At 19.9% G+C, this 18911-nt stretch overlaps 2 protein-coding genes across 7 annotated transcripts in view; one reads left to right on the top strand and one right to left on the bottom strand.

Moving 5' to 3' along the window:
• LOC122507766 (nicotinamide/nicotinic acid mononucleotide adenylyltransferase 3) overlaps window positions 1–18911 on the bottom strand; it is a 78098-nt gene that overhangs the window by 23605 nt on the left and 35582 nt on the right. The gene's annotated exons all lie outside the window — the stretch shown is intronic.
• The window catches only part of LOC122507768 (ABC transporter G family member 20), a 40388-nt gene that overhangs the window by 6632 nt on the left and 14845 nt on the right, over window positions 1–18911 (top strand). For 2 of the 6 annotated variants that reach the window (XM_043620661.1, XM_043620667.1), the window contains exon 2: window positions 14257–14398. In XM_043620661.1, coding sequence (XP_043476596.1) covers window positions 14257–14398 — 142 coding nt within the window. Of the gene's footprint in view, window positions 1–3805; window positions 3954–9439; window positions 9544–9951; window positions 10073–14256; window positions 14399–18911 lie in introns of those variants that run through there. The other 4 variants (XM_043620664.1, XM_043620663.1, XM_043620665.1 and 1 more) reach the window with 4 other exon arrangements.

The raw sequence follows: 18911 nt of genomic DNA, 5'->3' as shown, positions 1-18911 counted from the left end.
AAACAAACTTTTTTGAAAGAATAATTTTTTCTAAAGAAAATTTTCTTGAACATGAAAGGCAATTTTTTTCAAAGACCATTAATTTAAAGGTATCAAATTATACCAAAAGTATCAAATTTTTTATCAATGTGACACTTTTGGTATCAAATTTGACTTATTTGAATTTGACTCTTTCAAGTTAACTGTGTTTTTAAAAATTGTCTAAAAAAAAATTATTTCTGAAATTCTTTTTTTTTTGATACTTTTATATTTTATTTATTAAATGTTTAATTAATTATATTTATTTACTTATAATTTATTTTTTATTAAGTAGAATTTAATTTTTCAGCAAAATAGAAATAATAATAAAATAGAAATAATTAATTATTTATATTTTTTATTGTGATTGTTATTTCTATTTTCGAAAAAAATTCGATTCTAATAGAAAATAATTGACAAATAAAGAAACAATTAAATAAATAGTAAAGAAATAAAAGAAAAATGCCGCGGGAGCTCGTTCATAGCCGAATGGCACGAACTAGGTATGATAAATAAATAATAATGTTAAATAAAAAAATAGAAGAATAAAAAGATAAATAAATTTTAAGGAAATAAAATAATAATAATAGAAAGAATTAAAAATATAAATAATTTTTAAATAAAAAAAGATGAAATTAATGATTTAAATATTTGATTCAACTAAACATAAAAGATAAAAAGTGAACAAGAAAAATGCGTTTAATGCCATAGAATTTGTTCCATGTCTCTTTTCAGACAGCACTTCACAGAAAATAATTAATTATTCATTAGTTTTAGAAGAAGAAGAAAAAAAGAGACTGCTAATTTGCAGTTATACATTCAAACTGTCTTGTTTATTGTCAAAGCACACACGCATATGTATATAACTTCTTTTTCCCTCTCATATCTATCAATTTTTACTTATATTGAATTTATGAATCATATTTTCTTTGAGAAAAATAAAATCACGCACGAAAAATTTAATATATACAAACGAAAATGTTTATTCTAATAATATTTCACTATTTGAATAACGACATTTATTTATGTTTTTAAAAGGACTTTCATCGATATTCATTATTATAATTTCATTCATTTTGACGAGAGTTGAAATAAATTTTATCACCGCGAATTTATATAATGAATTACCTAATTTTTTTTAAAACTGTTTTTATTAGTTCTTTTATTATTTATTTAATACTGTATAATTAATTGATTTATATTTTTATTTAATACGATTAATAATAAATTAGTATTTTTATTGAATACTATTAATTTTTTAATACTAAAAACTACTAAAAAAATTAACTACTATTAATTTAATTTTTAATTATAAAAAAGTTTCTGATCAATAAAATGGTGGATTAATTTCTCCACTTGAGAACGCCAAGGTCACCACCAGATGACAGTAAAAATTCCAAGAAGGAACTGAACTGCCATCTTGCGGTGACCTTGGCGTTCGCAGGTGGAGAGTAGCACTTCCATATTGAATCTAAAAATATTCTTCAATATTTGTAATTCTAAAACTATTTATAATCAAATTTAGAGAGTTTGAAAATTAATGTAAACGGATTTTAATTTTTAATTTACTTTTCTTTTTGAATGTTTGTATCGTTTTTAATTTTTTTAGTCTTAGAATTCATTTTTCACTAAATAAATTGATATTTAAAAACTCGTTTTAAAAAATAATTTCATTAGTGGCTTTTTGAACGAAATAATTATCATTAGGTAAGATAATTTTCATTTGAAATTAAAAAAATGAAATGAAAATAATATATTTTAAATTTAAACAAAGAAATTAAATAAAATGAAATACTTTTAATAAAAAAAAGAAATAGAGATAAAAATAAGGAGAAAAATATATAAAAAGAAAAAAATACAATAAAACTAATTATGGAGACGTCTATTCAAAATAATTTTTTCTATTTTCTTCTTTATTCAAAAATATTTGAATGTCTCTCAAATTAGTAAATTTATTTTTAAAATAGTTGTTTGAAAGATCCTCTCTTTGACTTTGACTAATTCTGTTCGAAATGTTTTAAATTATATAAAGGCGTGCAAAACACTCTTAAAAATGATTATCTTTTTTTCTCTCAATGACAAATTCAAAAGGTTACACTAATTTATCTTTTGGTCTTTTTCACTCACACACACACACACAGTGATTTTTTTAAAACCCCTTTTTTTCTAAGTTATGTAAAAATTTTATGGCTCCTTAAAATGTCGGGAATTGATCAATGACTTCGCGCTTTCACGCGATATGCATATAGTAGTAGTAGTAGTATTATATATATCTATATAAAGAATATATAAAAGAGGAATTTCTAAAAGCATGAAATTTCGAATAATAATAGATCAAAGATTCATAAAAGAGTATATAGTTTTATACAATAGTACCTATTATATTAAATAATTCTTTATTCCTTTATTCAAAACTGAATTTATTCACAGAACATTTTCCCCTTTTTATATATACTATAGGTACTTGAAATGGAAGTCAAAAACATTTTTGTTTTATGTAATCGTATTCTAATGTTCCTTTACTGGATAAACGTTGTAAATATTCTAAAGTGTATTGTTATTTATTTTTTATGCGATTATTATGTAATTTTTTTGTTTCCCTTTTTTGTAAACTTTTATATATATTATCATAATTTATGTTTTATTTTATTTAAAGCGTACATTATAATTTTTATATTGTAATTAAATTTTTAATATTTAATATTTATTATTATTATTATTATTATTATTATTATTGTTATTATTGTTAATAATAAAATGTAATGTTAATAATAAATGTAATATTATAATAAAAATATGTTTTACTTTCTCAACTTTTTAATTTATTTATTCAATTTATTATTTTTTCTAATTTTCTTCTACTATTTATTTATTCATTTATTTTGTTGAGAAGTAAATTCGATCTTGAAGTTAGTTCAAATTCGATTCAAACATATTTTTTTTAATCAATTTTTTTATTTGTTTAACTTTATTCATAGATATTTATTACTTTTTTAAATTTTTTCTAATATTTATTCATTTATTTTGTTGAGAAGTGAATTCGATTTATTTATTTATTCCATAAACTGGTCCAAAAAGAGATTAATAAAAAAAAATCCAAAATAGAGTTAAAAATAATAAAAAATAAAATAGAAAAAAATACCTAAATAAAATAAAAAATAAAATAAGAAAATAAAAAAGAACGGAAGAAAGAGAAAAAGTTCGAATTAACTAAGAAACTTTCTCCTACTGCTACTTATTTAAACTAATTTTTTTTCTTAATTTTATCACCAACGAGAAATAAAATAGTATTCTGTAATTTTTTATTATTCACAGGTGATATTTATTTAATCACCTGTGAATAATAAAAAATTGATATAAAGAGTTCTGGTTTACCAGCATCAGTCGAATCCTTCCGAAGATGACTTATCGACAAATGTACAAATTATAAATTAAAAAATTGTCAATAATAATAATAATAACAATTATAACGACCAAAAATTGTAAAAATAAACTCAATTTAAAAATTATTTCTATTTATCATTTCTTACAAAAAAATTTCTAACTTTTAATCTTTTAACTTTTTTTTTTGAGCGGGAAATTAATTTTGAAAGAAACTCCTGTTGAGAGAGGTTTTTGTAAGCAGTTGTGTTGGACAGGCTGCCGTTTGTCAAGGGGTTTCTTTTCTGTCTGTATATTTTTTTTTTTTTTTTTTTTTTTTGAAGACCGTTATTTTATGTTGTACTTGTAAAAGGAATTGTGGCAAAGACTTAACACACAGGGTGTCCCCTCTTTTTCTTTGGTGCATACAGAATTTCGATGTTCCACTAAAACTCACAGTTACTCACGTGCAATCGAGTCGACTAAAACAAACGGTTTATCGTTAATCGAAGTGTCATTTTGTTTGTGATTTAACCAGTGATTTTTGGATAATGCAATGGCTAAGCAATGGTTAGGTAATTTCGAAAAAAAGCATTTAGATATTTTTCAAAAAAAGTTATGCGATAATTTTTTTTTTAATTTATAAATTCAAAAAAGTTCGTTATTTAATTATAATTCTTTCCATATTTCATATTTTCCGTATTTCAAAAATGCTTCTTTGTAGTGACAAAAAAAAGCTTTTTTGAATAAGTTTGAAAAGGAATTTTTTAACATTTTTTTTTTAAATTAAAAATACTAAAATAATAATTAGTAAAAAAAATTTTAAATTAATTATATTAATAATATAATAATTAATTATTAATAATTATTAAAAATATTATTATTAATAGTGTTAAATTATTATATTTATTTATTTAATAAAATATAAGACAAATATAAATTAATACAATAATAATAATATCAATTGTAACATCAAAGTCCAATAAATTCTTAATATTAATTAAGAATTAATTATAAAAAATTAAATAAAACAAAATAATAATAAAAATTGATAATATTGATATTATTTAATTATTAAATAAAGACAATAAATATTTCAATAAATAATAAATCAAAATATTATTTAATTAATAATTATTTATAATAAAATTGACAATGTTTAAATAAATAAATTTAACTAAATGAAATGAATGAATAAAATAATATAATTATTTATTCAACGAACATACTTTTTTATTTAATATTGCCCGTATATTTTCTAAATAAATAAATAAATAAATAAATATTAATTTTCATCCGGTTTTTCAAAAGTAAAAAAAAAATAATATTTTTTATTCAAAAAAATTAATATTAAATTTTCTTATTATTAATAATTTTTTTTATTTAGCAATAAAACTAAAAAATAAGTAGAATGAAGGGAAAAATTAGGCTTAATTTAAGTTTGTGTAAAAATCCAACATTTAAACTCAAGTGTATGAAATAATTAATTAACTGCAATTTATCCAGTTTCTAAATGAAACTAATTTCTCTAAACTAAGGATAAATAACTTAATTATGTGAGTGAAGTAAATTATTTGTGCTGTGCTGAAGGAAATTAAGTAGAACAATAAAAAAACATTTGTAAACTTTATGAAGATTTTTTTTCGAAAATCAATAAAATAATGAATGTTTTTTTAGAAAATTAATAAAATAGAAATGTTTTTTCTCGAAAATTAATAAAAATAAAAATAGGTTTTGTTCGTAAATCCACTAAATTAAAAATACAATTTTTTCTAAACATAATAAAATAAGAAAATAATTTTTTTTTCAAAAATTAATAAAACAAGAATGTCTTTTCCTGAAAATTAATAAAACAAGAATTTCTTTTCTTGAAAATTAATAAAATAAAAAATAGGTTTTGTTTAAAAATCACTAAATGAAAATATAATTTTTTCTAAACTTAATAAAATAAGAAAATAATTTTTTTCGAAAGTTAATAAAATAAAATTATATTTTTTGTTTCGAAAATTATTAAAAGACTGTTGATTCTAAATAAATAAATATTAAGAATATAATTTTTTCGAAAATTAATAAAATAAGAACATAATTTTAAACAATTGGTAAATTTGCAAATTTTTGGAAAAAGTTTAATGACACCGTTTCGTTAAATATATTACGTGAAAATTGAAATAATTCGAGTTTCTAAAAATTGTTTTTCCAGCTTTATTTTCAAAAAATAAAATATGTAACTGATTTTTGCAATTTGATGGTATTTCAACAGTGATTTAAATTTAAATGCAAAGGCATCCGGTCTTATCGATGATGACATACTTTATTCACGTTAATTGCATATTAATATTCCTGTCTGTTATTTTCTATAAATTTTGTCACTCTATAAACAAAATAAATATAACAACATTCAATAAATATAAATGAATTTTAAAAATAATTTTCCATTCCCTCTGCATTATTTTTTCTGCGCTCTCTCAAAAAAAAAAAAAAAAATAACTGATGTGACAATACTGATTAACAGAAAAAGTTTTTAGAAAATGATTTATTACTTCATCGATAAATTTCCCCTGTAAATAATTTTAATTGCTAATTTAACGAATGTGTATCGAGTATTAATAAGCATTATAAAGCATAGTAATTACGTTCACTGTAATAAAAAATTTTCATTTGAACATGTTTTTAGTTATATAATTCAAAGTGATGATAATTAAAATGATAAAAAAAAAAAAAATAAAATAGAATATTTGTGATAATATAAAAATAATTATATCATATAATTGAATAATTAGTTTTTAATTAATTATATACTGATTGTTTCGATTCAAAAAAAAAGAAAGAATGAAAGAGAAATAAAAAGTTGAATGACTTCTGTGAGAGGTATAAACGTTATGTGGCGTTTTGTCCCTAGAAACTTGAAGAATAAAAAAAAGAAGAAATGAAGTGTGCTAGTGGATCACTGAAGGAAAGGCCCTCGATTCAGTTACGAGGGAAAGTAAAAAAAGAATGTGCCAAAGCTAAGTCCGCGATGTAAAGAAATTTAGGCTCTCTTGTATAGAAAAGAAAAAGAGAAAAAGAGAGACAGAGAGACAGATGCTAATTTCGTCAATTCAAAAAGAAATTACATAAGTTTAAACGAATTTCTTAATCTAGGCAAAAAAAAAATGCCATTTTTGAAAGTTTAAGTACTTTTTATTTCAAATTTATGTTTCTCAATGGGAATCGTCGATGATTATTGTCACGAATCAAATTAACTTTTATATTTAAATTATATTTTACTATTAATAGAAAAATTGCAAAAGAAAATATAAATAGAAAAAAAATAAAAAATAAGACTAAAAACTAAAAACTGATTTTTTGGATTTTAAGACTTTTTGTCGATTAAGGAAATAAATAAATAAACAATTTTTGCTGTATAATAAAAAAAAAAGTAGTAAATAAAAAAAAACTCGTAAGTAAAAAAATAGAAAACTATAGAAAAAATAGAAAAAATAGGAAAATTTAAAATACAAGAAAATGGAAAAATACTGAATATAGAGAATAATCATTTGAAATAAATTATTTAATTAGCATATATTTATAATTCAATAATAAAATGATACTAGTAAAAAACCGATGTTCAGATATATTTTTTAAATTTATTTCATTATAAATTAAAAAAAAAAATTGCCGCTACTTTATATTGTTAAAAAAATATTCCTCGAGTAACAAATGAAAATAATATTCTTCGTAATTTAATTGTTTACTTTAGTGAAAATTTCTTTCTCTTCTTGTGATAACTTTTAATTTTTATACTATTTCATTTTAAATTATTATTTTATAATAACATAATAATAAAATAACATTAATAATGATTTTTCTTTAATAATATTAATAATGATAATTATCTATATTTTTAAAGTCTGAGCAATAATAATTGTTGTACAAAATTAATAAATAAATAATAATATTATTTTTATTATGATTTTTATTATTATTATCATTATAAATAATGTTTTATTAATTTTTTACGAACAATATATTTTATTGACACTAGTCAATAAAATTAATATTATTTTCATTTTAATAAAAAAATATTAAACTACAAAATGACACTAAATTGTATTTAAACTCTGCATAGAGTAAATGCATTAGTAAATTTTTTTTTAAGATCTATTTTATAATATATGTTTGGTGAAACATAACAATTTTATGCAACACAATGAGCAATGACTTTTCAATTATATATAATTACACCGGGAAGACGCGATGCGATTGCGGGAGAAAAATCGTAAAACGTAATTGTTACAATTTTTCTACTCATTCATTTTTATAATACTTTTAAGTTTTAAATGTGTTGTTGTTACGAGATAAGTGCATATTTAAAAGGCAATTATTAATTACTTAATTTAGACAAAAAAAAATAATAAACGCTCTTTAACACGTTTCAAAATAATTGACGATTAAAAATTTTTTTTTTCAGAAAGAATTTTGCTTTTTTTTAAATTGACGACGGTACTTGAAAACTAGTAAAAATAATGATAATGAAAATATTTTTACAAAAAAAAAAATTTACTGTGTTTACTGTGAATTTAAAAATAACAGTATTTTTTGAATTTTGAAATAAAATTTGAAAATTAAATTAAAATATATAGGTAATTAAATTAAAATTCATTTAATCTCCTGAAAAACTTTTTTAATATTAAAAATTAAGGTATAGGTATTTTTTTTATTAAGAATAATTTTTTTTTCAAATTGAAATATTTTGATTTGAAAAAAATTTTTTTTTTTGCATATATATGTGAAAAATAAATGTTTACATTTCTCTGCGTTGGCGTATATTTTTCGAAAAAAGGAAGGAAAACATTTTTTTTTTTATCTCCTTCAATCACAAAAGAGATTCTCATTAAAATTATTTTATACGTTGTCATAACTCGCGTAAGAAACAATGTTTTTACGGAAATTGTACTCAAAGTGGTATTCTCGTAACTTTTCGACTTTCACGAACGAATTATATTCTGTAATCTTATAGGAGGTCTCTATCCTGCGCGTTGGATTTCGCCTCTCAATTTGAACTTTCTTCTCGTGCGATCGCGAAATAGGAATCCTCATCATCAACCATAGATGGGGATTATTTTTCTTTGAAAAAATTATTAATTAAAAAAAAAAATGTGTTAATAAAAAAACTAATAAAAAAATAAATTATAAAAAAACTAATAAAAAAAATTATAAAATTATAAAAAAAACTAATAAAAAAAATTTTTAAATTAAAATAATATGAACCACTTATACTAATAACAAAAATATATTAACTAAAAAATATACTAATAACAAAAATATATTAACTAAAAAATATACTAATGACAAAAGTATATAAACTAAAAAATACATTAATAACAAAAATATATTAATTAAAAAATATATTAACTAAAAACTATATTAATAACAAAAATATATTAACTAAAAAATATATTAATAACTAAAATATATTAACTAAAAAATATACTAATAGGAAAAGTACTTAATTAAAAAAATACTAATAACAAAAATGTATTAACTATAAAAAAGTACTAATAACAAAAAGATATTAACTAAAAATATACTATAATAAGTAATTACAAAAATATGTTAACTAAAAAATATACTAACAGCTCTCTGACTAATTCATTAGAATAAACTAATTTTAATTTAATTTCTACTAATTTATTAGTAGAAATTAATTTTAATTTAATTTCTACTAATTTATTAGTAAAAATTAATTTTAATTTAATTTCTACTAATTTATTACTAAAATTGACAAATTCAAAAGCAAAAAGTCACTAATTAAAATTAGTATATAAATATTTTTACAAATTCAAATTTAGAGAGTATATTAGCTAAAAATATGCTAATAAAAAAATAAATTAATCAAAAAAAAATTTTCTTCACAAATCAAATTGTTCAAAAACGTATAAAAATAGTTTAAAAAAAAAAGAAAATTGCCTATCATATTATAATGAATTTGCAAAAAATTATTATCATGAAAAATTTGCAAATACGTGAACTATTGAGCTTGCATGAAGTCATAATATATAATGATTCGAGGAATTGTCTTCTTTACCTGAGGAATCAACTCTCAGTATTTATTCACAATTCGTAAAGAGTACTAAACTGTCAATTAATTTTCTTCTTAGTTGAAAATAATGGTTTTACGTAAAGGTATCTAATAAATTTTTCGAACAATTTTATTTTTTTTTATTTTTTTTTTTTGCTATTTTACTTTGAAAGTATTTTTTTATTTAAAAAAAAAAAAAAAAAAAAAATAGTGAAAAAAATTGAAGTTTAAAAATAAAAAAATCGAGATTATAAATTCGAATTTGGATTTTTCTCTTCATTTTTCTAGTTTAAATGAATTTTAATTCAAACTTTCAATGACATAAATAGAAGTAATTAATTTTTATATTTTTTTTACAAATATAAATATTTATGGTATATTTGATTATATTTAGTTTTGTGAAGATAGAAAAACAGTGGTAATTTTTTACTTGTTTTTCATTGAAACCGGTTTAAAATTCATTAAAATGAAGTAAACTGAGGTAAAATTGTGTATCAGTGTCTCAGTTTATAATCAGTTTTACCAGAGCGTTGAGATCAGTTTGTGTTTTGAAAAATATTTACTAAGTGCTACTTCAGTAAACGTTTCAGTGTATTATAAAAATTAATAATAAAAATTACAATTTAAAAAAAAGTGAGGGTGCATTTTATTATTAAATATCGTAAATTTGGGGTGTAGTGTAAAAATAGGGGTGTAAATACAACTTTTGGGGTAAAACGATTATTATTCGGGGCAAAGAGGATTATTATCGTAAAATAATTCTTTTATTTTCTTTTTTTTAGAAATATTTTTCAAAGTTAACAAAATTTTTATTTAAAAAAACTCGCACACGTAAATAAATAAAATTTTTTTATAATGTTAATAATAGAAAAAAAATAAAATAAAACAAAAAATTGCAATAAATACACGATTGAAAAAGAGAATTTTTCAATTTATTTATAAAGAAAGTAGAATTTGAATTCTACGATAATGTAAAAGAGCGATATAAACTAATCACTGTCAACAAAGTTTGAAAATTGCCTTATTGCTAGTTATTAATATTTTACAATATTTCAACAACTTGTATTTAAGAGAAACAAGAAATTCACGTATATTATATAATGGAAAATGAGAGATCATTTTATATTTTTCAAGTATTACTGATACAGATATTTTGTAAAAGTTGGAAATTTTATAAAAATTATAAATTTTACAAAAAATACAAATTTACAAAAAAATTTCTCAATTTTAATACATTAATTCTTGACAAGGAAACAAAAATTTTTTAATTTGAAAATTTTGAAGTAAAAATTATAATTAATTGAAATAAAATTAGAAAAAAAATTATAAACAATTTAAATTTTATATTAAACATATGAATTTTATTAAAATTCTTATTTTCTTCAAATAAATAAATAAATAAATAAATAAAGAAGTCTTTAATTCTACTCAATTAATTCTTATTTATTTATTAAGGTATGTAAATTCCTGATAATTGAACATAAATCTTGTCGATTGTAATTTAAAAAATTGTAAAATATCTACTAAACTAAAGTTTATAACATGAAAACTGACAATTTTCCAAATTTTTACTAGAAGAATAGACAATTTTGACTTTGTAAATTTCAGTTAAATTCTTTCAAAAAATGATTTAAAATTAGTAAAATTAATTATAAAAATTTAAAATTATTTGAAATTATTTATTAAAATTTTTAATTATATTTAAAATTATTTATTATTTATAAAATTAATTATTGTAAGAAATTGACAATAATTCTTTTAATATCCATGAATAAAGCAAAAAAAAAAAAAAAAAAAAAAATTTGTGTAAAAATATAAATACTATTTTTAAATTAGATTTCTTTTTATCTAAAAATTTAATTATGGACAAGTAGATAATTTTGATATACAAAAGAGAGACGCATATAATGCAAGATTATAAAGAACATTGACCTAGAGCTAGAATTATGGTTTCCCCTGATGCTCATAGTGGAATGTGGTATAGTATGTTTTATAATCAAGCGGTTCCTTTATAACGGTAAATCAGTCTGCCACTTGTCAGTTTTTTTTTCTGTCCCTAGGTATACACCTAGAGATGAATCTCATAGGCACAGTGCATAACCCTGACCTATATTTCTCGACAGACAATAATCCACAAATAAACATATTTGTCAAAATAATATTAGATTTCAATTTAAAAATAATTTTTTTTACCAATAAATATTTTTTTAAACTTTAGTTTATTTGTGAGAAGAGTTTTTAATTTTTTTCAAAATAATAATAATAATAATAATAAAAATAATAACAATAATAATAGAAATAATAATAAAAGTAATAATAAAATAAAAAAAATAATAATAATAATAATAATAATAATAATAATAATAATTATAATAATAATAATAATAATAATAATAATAATAATAATAATACCTAATAATAATAAATAATAAAAGAAAAATTAAATTATTGAACAAATTATTTTGTAATTCAATAAACTTGCTTCAAATCGTGAAAGTATGGATGCAAATAAAATTAATTTTATTTAAATAAAAGTTTTTTGATTCAAGTAAATATTTATTAGCTTATAGACAAGTAATCAATATTGTATAAATTAAATAAAAATTTTTTTTCAGTGGTATTAAAACTTTTTTTCTGTTATACGATTTTACTTTTAGTTACGACTTTTTTTTTGTTACCATTAAACACTTTTTTTTATTACAATTAAAAATTTTCCTCACCATAAATAATTAAATAAAAAAATGTTGATCTTAAATAAATTGCTCAGAATTGAGAGAATAAAAAAGTGTTTAAGAGCTTTTTTTGAAATTACACTTTTCCGTTTAATTGAGTCAAAAGTATATAATCACTTTTGTTAATTATCAACAAAAAAGCGGTTGTGCTATTTTTCAATTTTTTTTTTTCACAAACTAAATTGACAAGTGTTAATTTATGCATTTGCTCGATGTCAATTGTATTTCTTGAAAATCTTGATAGATCTCATTAATTAAATTCGATACACGCGTGATTAAATAAAAAATGCAATAATAATAATAATTTCCAATAGGAAATGGTCACTGAAAAATTATTATTGGCCCCCAACGTTGATAAATTAATAATAATAATAATAATACAAAACTTGATCGGAATATTTATGTCAGTTTATGATTTTGGAAATATTCACATATTTTTAAATGCAAAATTAATTGCATTATTTGTTATTTGAATTTGATAATATTGTACTAATTGTAATGCTTTAAAATTTAAATATTTGTTGATTGTATTATTTTTATTATTTTATGATTTATGGTTGTATTGTTTTTTAATTTTTGCATTATTTTAAAATTTGTATTATTTTTAATTCTTTTTTTTTTTGGCAGTCGAAAGTGAAAAATCTGTAAATCAGAATTTAATTATTGCAAAAATAATTTTTTAAAAATCTTTTTACCCCCCCCCCCCACCACTTGTAATTTTTTTCTGAATCATTTCTTTATTGGTCCGAAAACTTTTCTCGTTATTTTCCACTAAATATGTTGCATGTCAAAACTATCTGCTTACTCATGGAAATTTTTGCATAAATGTCTTTTTGCAATTCCCTCTTGATTTCTCATATAATATAAAAGTTCAAGTATAATTTATTAATGATTCAATTTAAATTACGCATCATTAACGATAATTCTTGAATTTTTTTCTCTTTTTTTTTGCTAATATTCAATATTTTCCTGCATTATTATCAAAAAAAAAGTTGTTTATTTAAGAAATATGTGTTTCTTTGCAAAAAAAAGAAGAAAAAAAAGAAAAAACAGACAAAAATCACGAAATAAATTTTCCAAATGCTATAAATTCTTTTCGAATGATCAATTTTTCATCTATTTTCCATAATAAATGACATTCACGATACTTGTTTACACAGTAGCAATTTATAAATGACAAGTTAATAAACGTAATACTTTAATTTAAAAGATTGGTAAAAAAAAATTTTTTTTTAATTCTTTTTTTTTTCTTTGGGTATATTAGTAGTAACTTGTGGAGAGAATGTTCGATTTTAATAAAAGGGGTGTGTTTTTTTTTACAAAATAACCTTTGGCATTTTTCTTTATAAATAATATGTAATTACGAGGTGTCTAGATCGATTGAACTTCTTGGAAAAAAATTAGAAAATTTCATAATTATTTGAATACAACTTTCGAAATCGCCCTATTGAAATTTTCAAACAAATTATATTTAACATTTAGCCTCTAGAGTTAATAATTATATTGTATTTTTAATAATTAAAGAATTTTTATTTACCATTTATGAAATTTGTTTATATAAATTATAAATTATGATTAGTAGTAAACAAAAATTACAATTTTTAAATAAAAAAATTAGTTATTAATTAACTAATTTTAACCAGTTAATTAACTAGTTTATAACCAACTAATTTTTAATTAATAAACAATAAAATATTTACAACTAAATAATTGTTAAATTTGTAATTTATATTTTTTAAAAACTCATAAATTACTATAATTCAATAAAGAAATATAAATTTAATAATTTTTTTCTTATAAAAATTTATAGAACTTCCTCCCCCTTTTTTTTAGTTTCTTGTAAATAAACTATAAAAAATAAGAATAAGTAACGATAATAAAACGATAGAAAAACTTCTATCATATTTAATTATTTTTAATTTACAATTATTATTTTTTTCATTCTTTAATTTGATAATTTTTGTAATTTGTTTGTATTAAATTAATTTATTATTTGCATGTAAGTATAAAGCAAAAACAAACAATGTTTATTTTTTGCAAAAAGAAAAATATTTTTTTTTAATATAAAAATGTTTTCTGTTGTAGATCAAATTCCCTCGACTGAGGATCCAATTTTTATGAAAATGACTTCTCAGGAAGCAATTGTCGTTAGAAATGCACGGAAATATTATGGAAAAGCAAATCTTGTCCTTAATGGATTAAATATGACAGTTTCTCGTGGAACTATGTGAGTATAATGAGATATTTCAAAGCATATAATTTCATATTACATGTACATATATGTTTATACACTGCAAACTTAATGATGGCATAGAACAAAAAACGCTAATTTTAAAACCTTTTTTGCTGCTTTATCTATGATTCGAATATTTGAAAAAAAATGTATGACTAGTACAATAATTTCGTATAATTACTATTTGTTTGTAAACAAATAAATAGTATCATTCGATGCAAATATTATTTAAATTAATTATAATTATACTGTCTTTTAATAATTATTATTATTTATTCAATTGCGCATAGTTTATTTCTTTTAACTTTGAAAGAATAATTATTACTACTATATTACAATTATTATTGTATTATAATAATTATTACTAGCATCAATTAGCGCACCTACACGCGCGGCTGATTTCTCACACACTCTTTTCAATAAAAATAGCAATTTTAAAAATAATAAAACGTAAAAATGTTTACTTAAAATTTTTTTTTATAAAAATTAAATACTAATTGGAATATATAATTTTAATATTATTATAATTATAATAATCATATATTCTGACGTAGGGAATTCAGGGAAAAGTCAAGAATTTTTATTAAAAGTACTGAAAAAAATTAAATTTTTAAAGTTCATAAGAAAATTCTGAATTATTGTGTCTTTTTTGTTGACTCATAAACTATAAAGTTACCACGAATTCTAATACAAAACCTTCAATTTTTTCAATTTCTGACAAAAATTATTTAATGAATAATTTTACATAAATATTTCAAAATTAATTCAATTTTAAAAGAGTTGCCAATACCAATTTTCATAAATAAATGACCTTCAAACGGTTTCAATTTGAAATTTTATAAAATTTCATTGTTGAATGAATTTAATTAGAAATTTTAATGAACTTAGATTTTTGAAAAAATTTAATAATTCCAAATCTTCTAAAATCAGTTAAATTTGTCAATCTACATATTTAATTAATTATTAAAAATAATTAATTTACAGAAGAATTTTCGTTAAAAACACTACAAAATTTGAATTTTAAAGAAGATACAAATAATTGCAGAAAGTCAATTATTTTCAAAAGTAATCAAATTCTTAACACAAAATTCAATTATATGTTCAAAATTTACAAAAATATCTCGATAAAATACCAATTATTATCTTTATAAATTAAAAAAAATTCTTCTTCAAAATTCAATTATTTTCAAAACTTTTTCTCATTTCAATGATTTTCAACATCTACTATTTTAATAAAAATACCCAAAAGAATTCGATTATTTAAAAACAATTTTAATAAAATTATACGCAAACATTTAATATTTTTCATAAATAATAAAAATTTTACTGAAATTCCATTATTTTCATAAATAATAAAATTCCTAATTTTAAGAAACATTCAATTATTGTTCAATAAATTATTTATTTTTGTATTTAAATAATTGAATTCTCGTAGAATTTTCTAGTAAAACTTGATTTTAAAATAAATTTTTATTTAAAAGCGTTGTAGAATTTCAATTATTTTTAATACAATTTTAATCGAAATCCTTGAAAAATGTAACTATTCTAAAAAATTTTATTAAAATTCGTCAAAAGAATTCAATAATTATTTAAAAATTTGTTAATAAAATTCTGTTTAAGAATTAAATTTTAAGAAATATTCAATTATTCAATAAATACTTTAATATTTAAATAATTGAATTCGCGTAGAATTTTCTAATAAAAATTGATTTGAAAATGAATTTTAATTTAAATTTTAGATAATAATAGAATATAAAAATAATTTTGAAGAAGTTACAGTAAAAATATTCTTATAATATAAAATAATTATTTTAACACTCAATCTTCTTTAATTATTATAAAACATGAAGAAATCGATCACTCCGAGTCGAAGACTCGAAGTAATTGTTTTCTTTATGTTTTATAACAATATTTTTAAAGTTGATTAATTTCAAAAAGGTTTGAATTTGAATGTTTTGAAGAATTTTAATTCCCACGGAAAAATAATTATAAATAAATATTTTAAATATTTAAAAAAGAAATTATTGTTTTCGAATAATTTTACAATTAAAGATATTCGTAAATAAATTTCACAGAACATTTTGTTCAATAAAATTTTTTCCTTTCCTTTCTAAAAATTTAAAAATTTTCAGTTTCATTTTCAATTAAATTTTCTAGTTGACAAATATAATTTATAAACAATTTTTTTCTTTGTTTTTAAAAAATATTCATATTTAATTTTATTGCACGTAAAATTCATTTGACATAAAAATCGATTGACATAAAATTCATTTAACATAAAATTCACTTAACACAATTTTTATTTAACAAAAAAATTACGTGGCATAAATATCACTTGACATAAATTTCATTTGTTATAAAAATAACTTGCCACAAATTTTAATTAACATAAAATTTATTTGACATAAACGTTATTTGACTTAAAATTCATTAGATATAAATAAAAAATAAAAAAATATATAAATAAAAAAATCCATTTCACATAAATTAAATTTAGTACAAAAATCATTTGACCTAAATTTCATTTGACATAAATTCATTTAACATACATTCTCATTTGACATAAAATTCATTTAACATAGATTTTATTTTACTTAAAAATATAAGCGCGAATTTTAAAATTAGCCAAACATAATTCTCTTGAAAATATCTGATTGCTTACTTTTAAAATTCGAGCCGATATTTTTATGTCAAATAAAAACTATGTAAAGTGAATTTTATGGCAAATAAAATTTAGGTCAAATGAATTTTATGTCGAGTGAAATTTATGCCACGTAATTTTTTTGTTAAATAAAAATTGTGTTAAGTGAATTTTATGTTAAATGACTTTTATGTCAAATGAACATCATGTCAAATGAAATTTGTATGAAGTAAAATTTAGGTCAAATGGATTTTTTGTCAAGTGAAATTCAAGCCATTTAATTTTTTTGTCAAATAAAAATTGTGTTAAGTGAATTTTACGTTAAATGACTTTTATGTCAAATGAACTTAATGTCAAATAAAATTTACGTTAAATAAAATTTATGTCGAATAAATTTTACGCCAAATGAAATTTATGAAAAATGAATTTTAGGTTAAAATAAAATTTACATCAAATGAATTGTATGTCAAATGACACGAATTGTATGTTAAATGACACTAAATGAATTTTGTGTCAAATGACACAAATTCTACGTCAAATGAATTGATATTGAATATAAATTGAATTAAATTTTTATCAAGTATCAAGTTATTTTTATGTCAAGTGAAATTCACGTCAACTAAATTTTTTGTTAAATGGGAATTTTATTAAATGAATTTTATGTCAAATAAAACTTACGTTACATGGTTTAATGCAAATATTTAATTGTTTATTAAATAAAAATTATTTGACAATAGTCAAGTTCTAATATGGAAAATAGTTTAAATTCTTTTGTTCTAAAAAATTCGGTAGTCACAATCTGTCTTCTTCTTCCGATTATTTTGTCTTTATTAAAACTTGAACGTTTCACATTTTATTGTTGTGGGAAAAATTGGAGAATTTGCAAATTATTGAAATTCATTCGCAGTTGTGCATCATTGGGAATTGTTCTTTTATCTCGTGTTCGTGTCACGTATGAATTTTTTTTTTCACGAGCTTCTCAAGACCATGAACTTCTGTCAAGGAACTTTTAGAATCCTTTTGTATTCCATTGGCATTTGTTGTATTTATATCGAGATCGGATACGATTTCCAAAGGCATTGTCGTCGTTAAAGAATCATCATAAATTTTTGGCGAACGCTGATGACTATTGTGCTTCGAGTGCTGGGAACCTTCGGGAAAATGCTTTTCGAGATTTTTTTTCCCATTATTTTTATGATATTGGATTTTTTTCAAGAAGTGACATTTTTATCCTCAAGATTTTCTTTTATTGTTTCCTTTGTCTCATTACTTTTTTTTTGTCAATTAGATATTTTTTTGTAGAATTTAAATTCATGAGATTTTGTAAAATGGATTTAATTCAAGAAATAAGTATTTTTTTGGTTAGAATTTTGCAAATTTAAATTTTTTTCACCGAATTCAAATTTCTAACAAGATTTCTCAAAAAGGATTTAATTCGAGAAATAAAATATTTGTTTGGGTAGAATTTTACAGATTTAGAAGAAAAATTTCTTTGCGCACAGTAAAACTTTTCCTTTTGGAAAAAAATTTTCTCCTTCTGCTAAATATTTTTCCTTTAAATATTTTCTTCCTCTAAATTTTTGTTCTCTAAAAATTGTTCAATTAAAAAATTTTCCTCTTTAAGCGATTTTACAAAATCGGATAAATTTTGCGATAATGCTAATTCATGAAGACATTTCAAACAATATTTAATCGTCTCTAATAATAATTCTCGAAGAGTTTCATTAGAAACAATATTTTCTCTAACTGATGTAAAATTCCTTTGTTTACCAGTCACATTCATAAATTCATCGAAATTTTCCTTTAAATTCTCTTCGTTTCTTGCCAATTTCTCGTTAATCTTCAAATCATTTGTATTCCTGACTT

This window comes from Leptopilina heterotoma, unplaced genomic scaffold, assembly GCF_015476425.1.
Source record: "Leptopilina heterotoma isolate Lh14 unplaced genomic scaffold, ASM1547642v1 Lhet_51, whole genome shotgun sequence".
Classification (NCBI taxonomy): Eukaryota; Metazoa; Arthropoda; class Insecta; order Hymenoptera; family Figitidae; genus Leptopilina; species Leptopilina heterotoma.
Note: the sequence above shows the minus strand (reverse complement) of the source record. Positions and strands in the feature narration are given on the sequence as shown.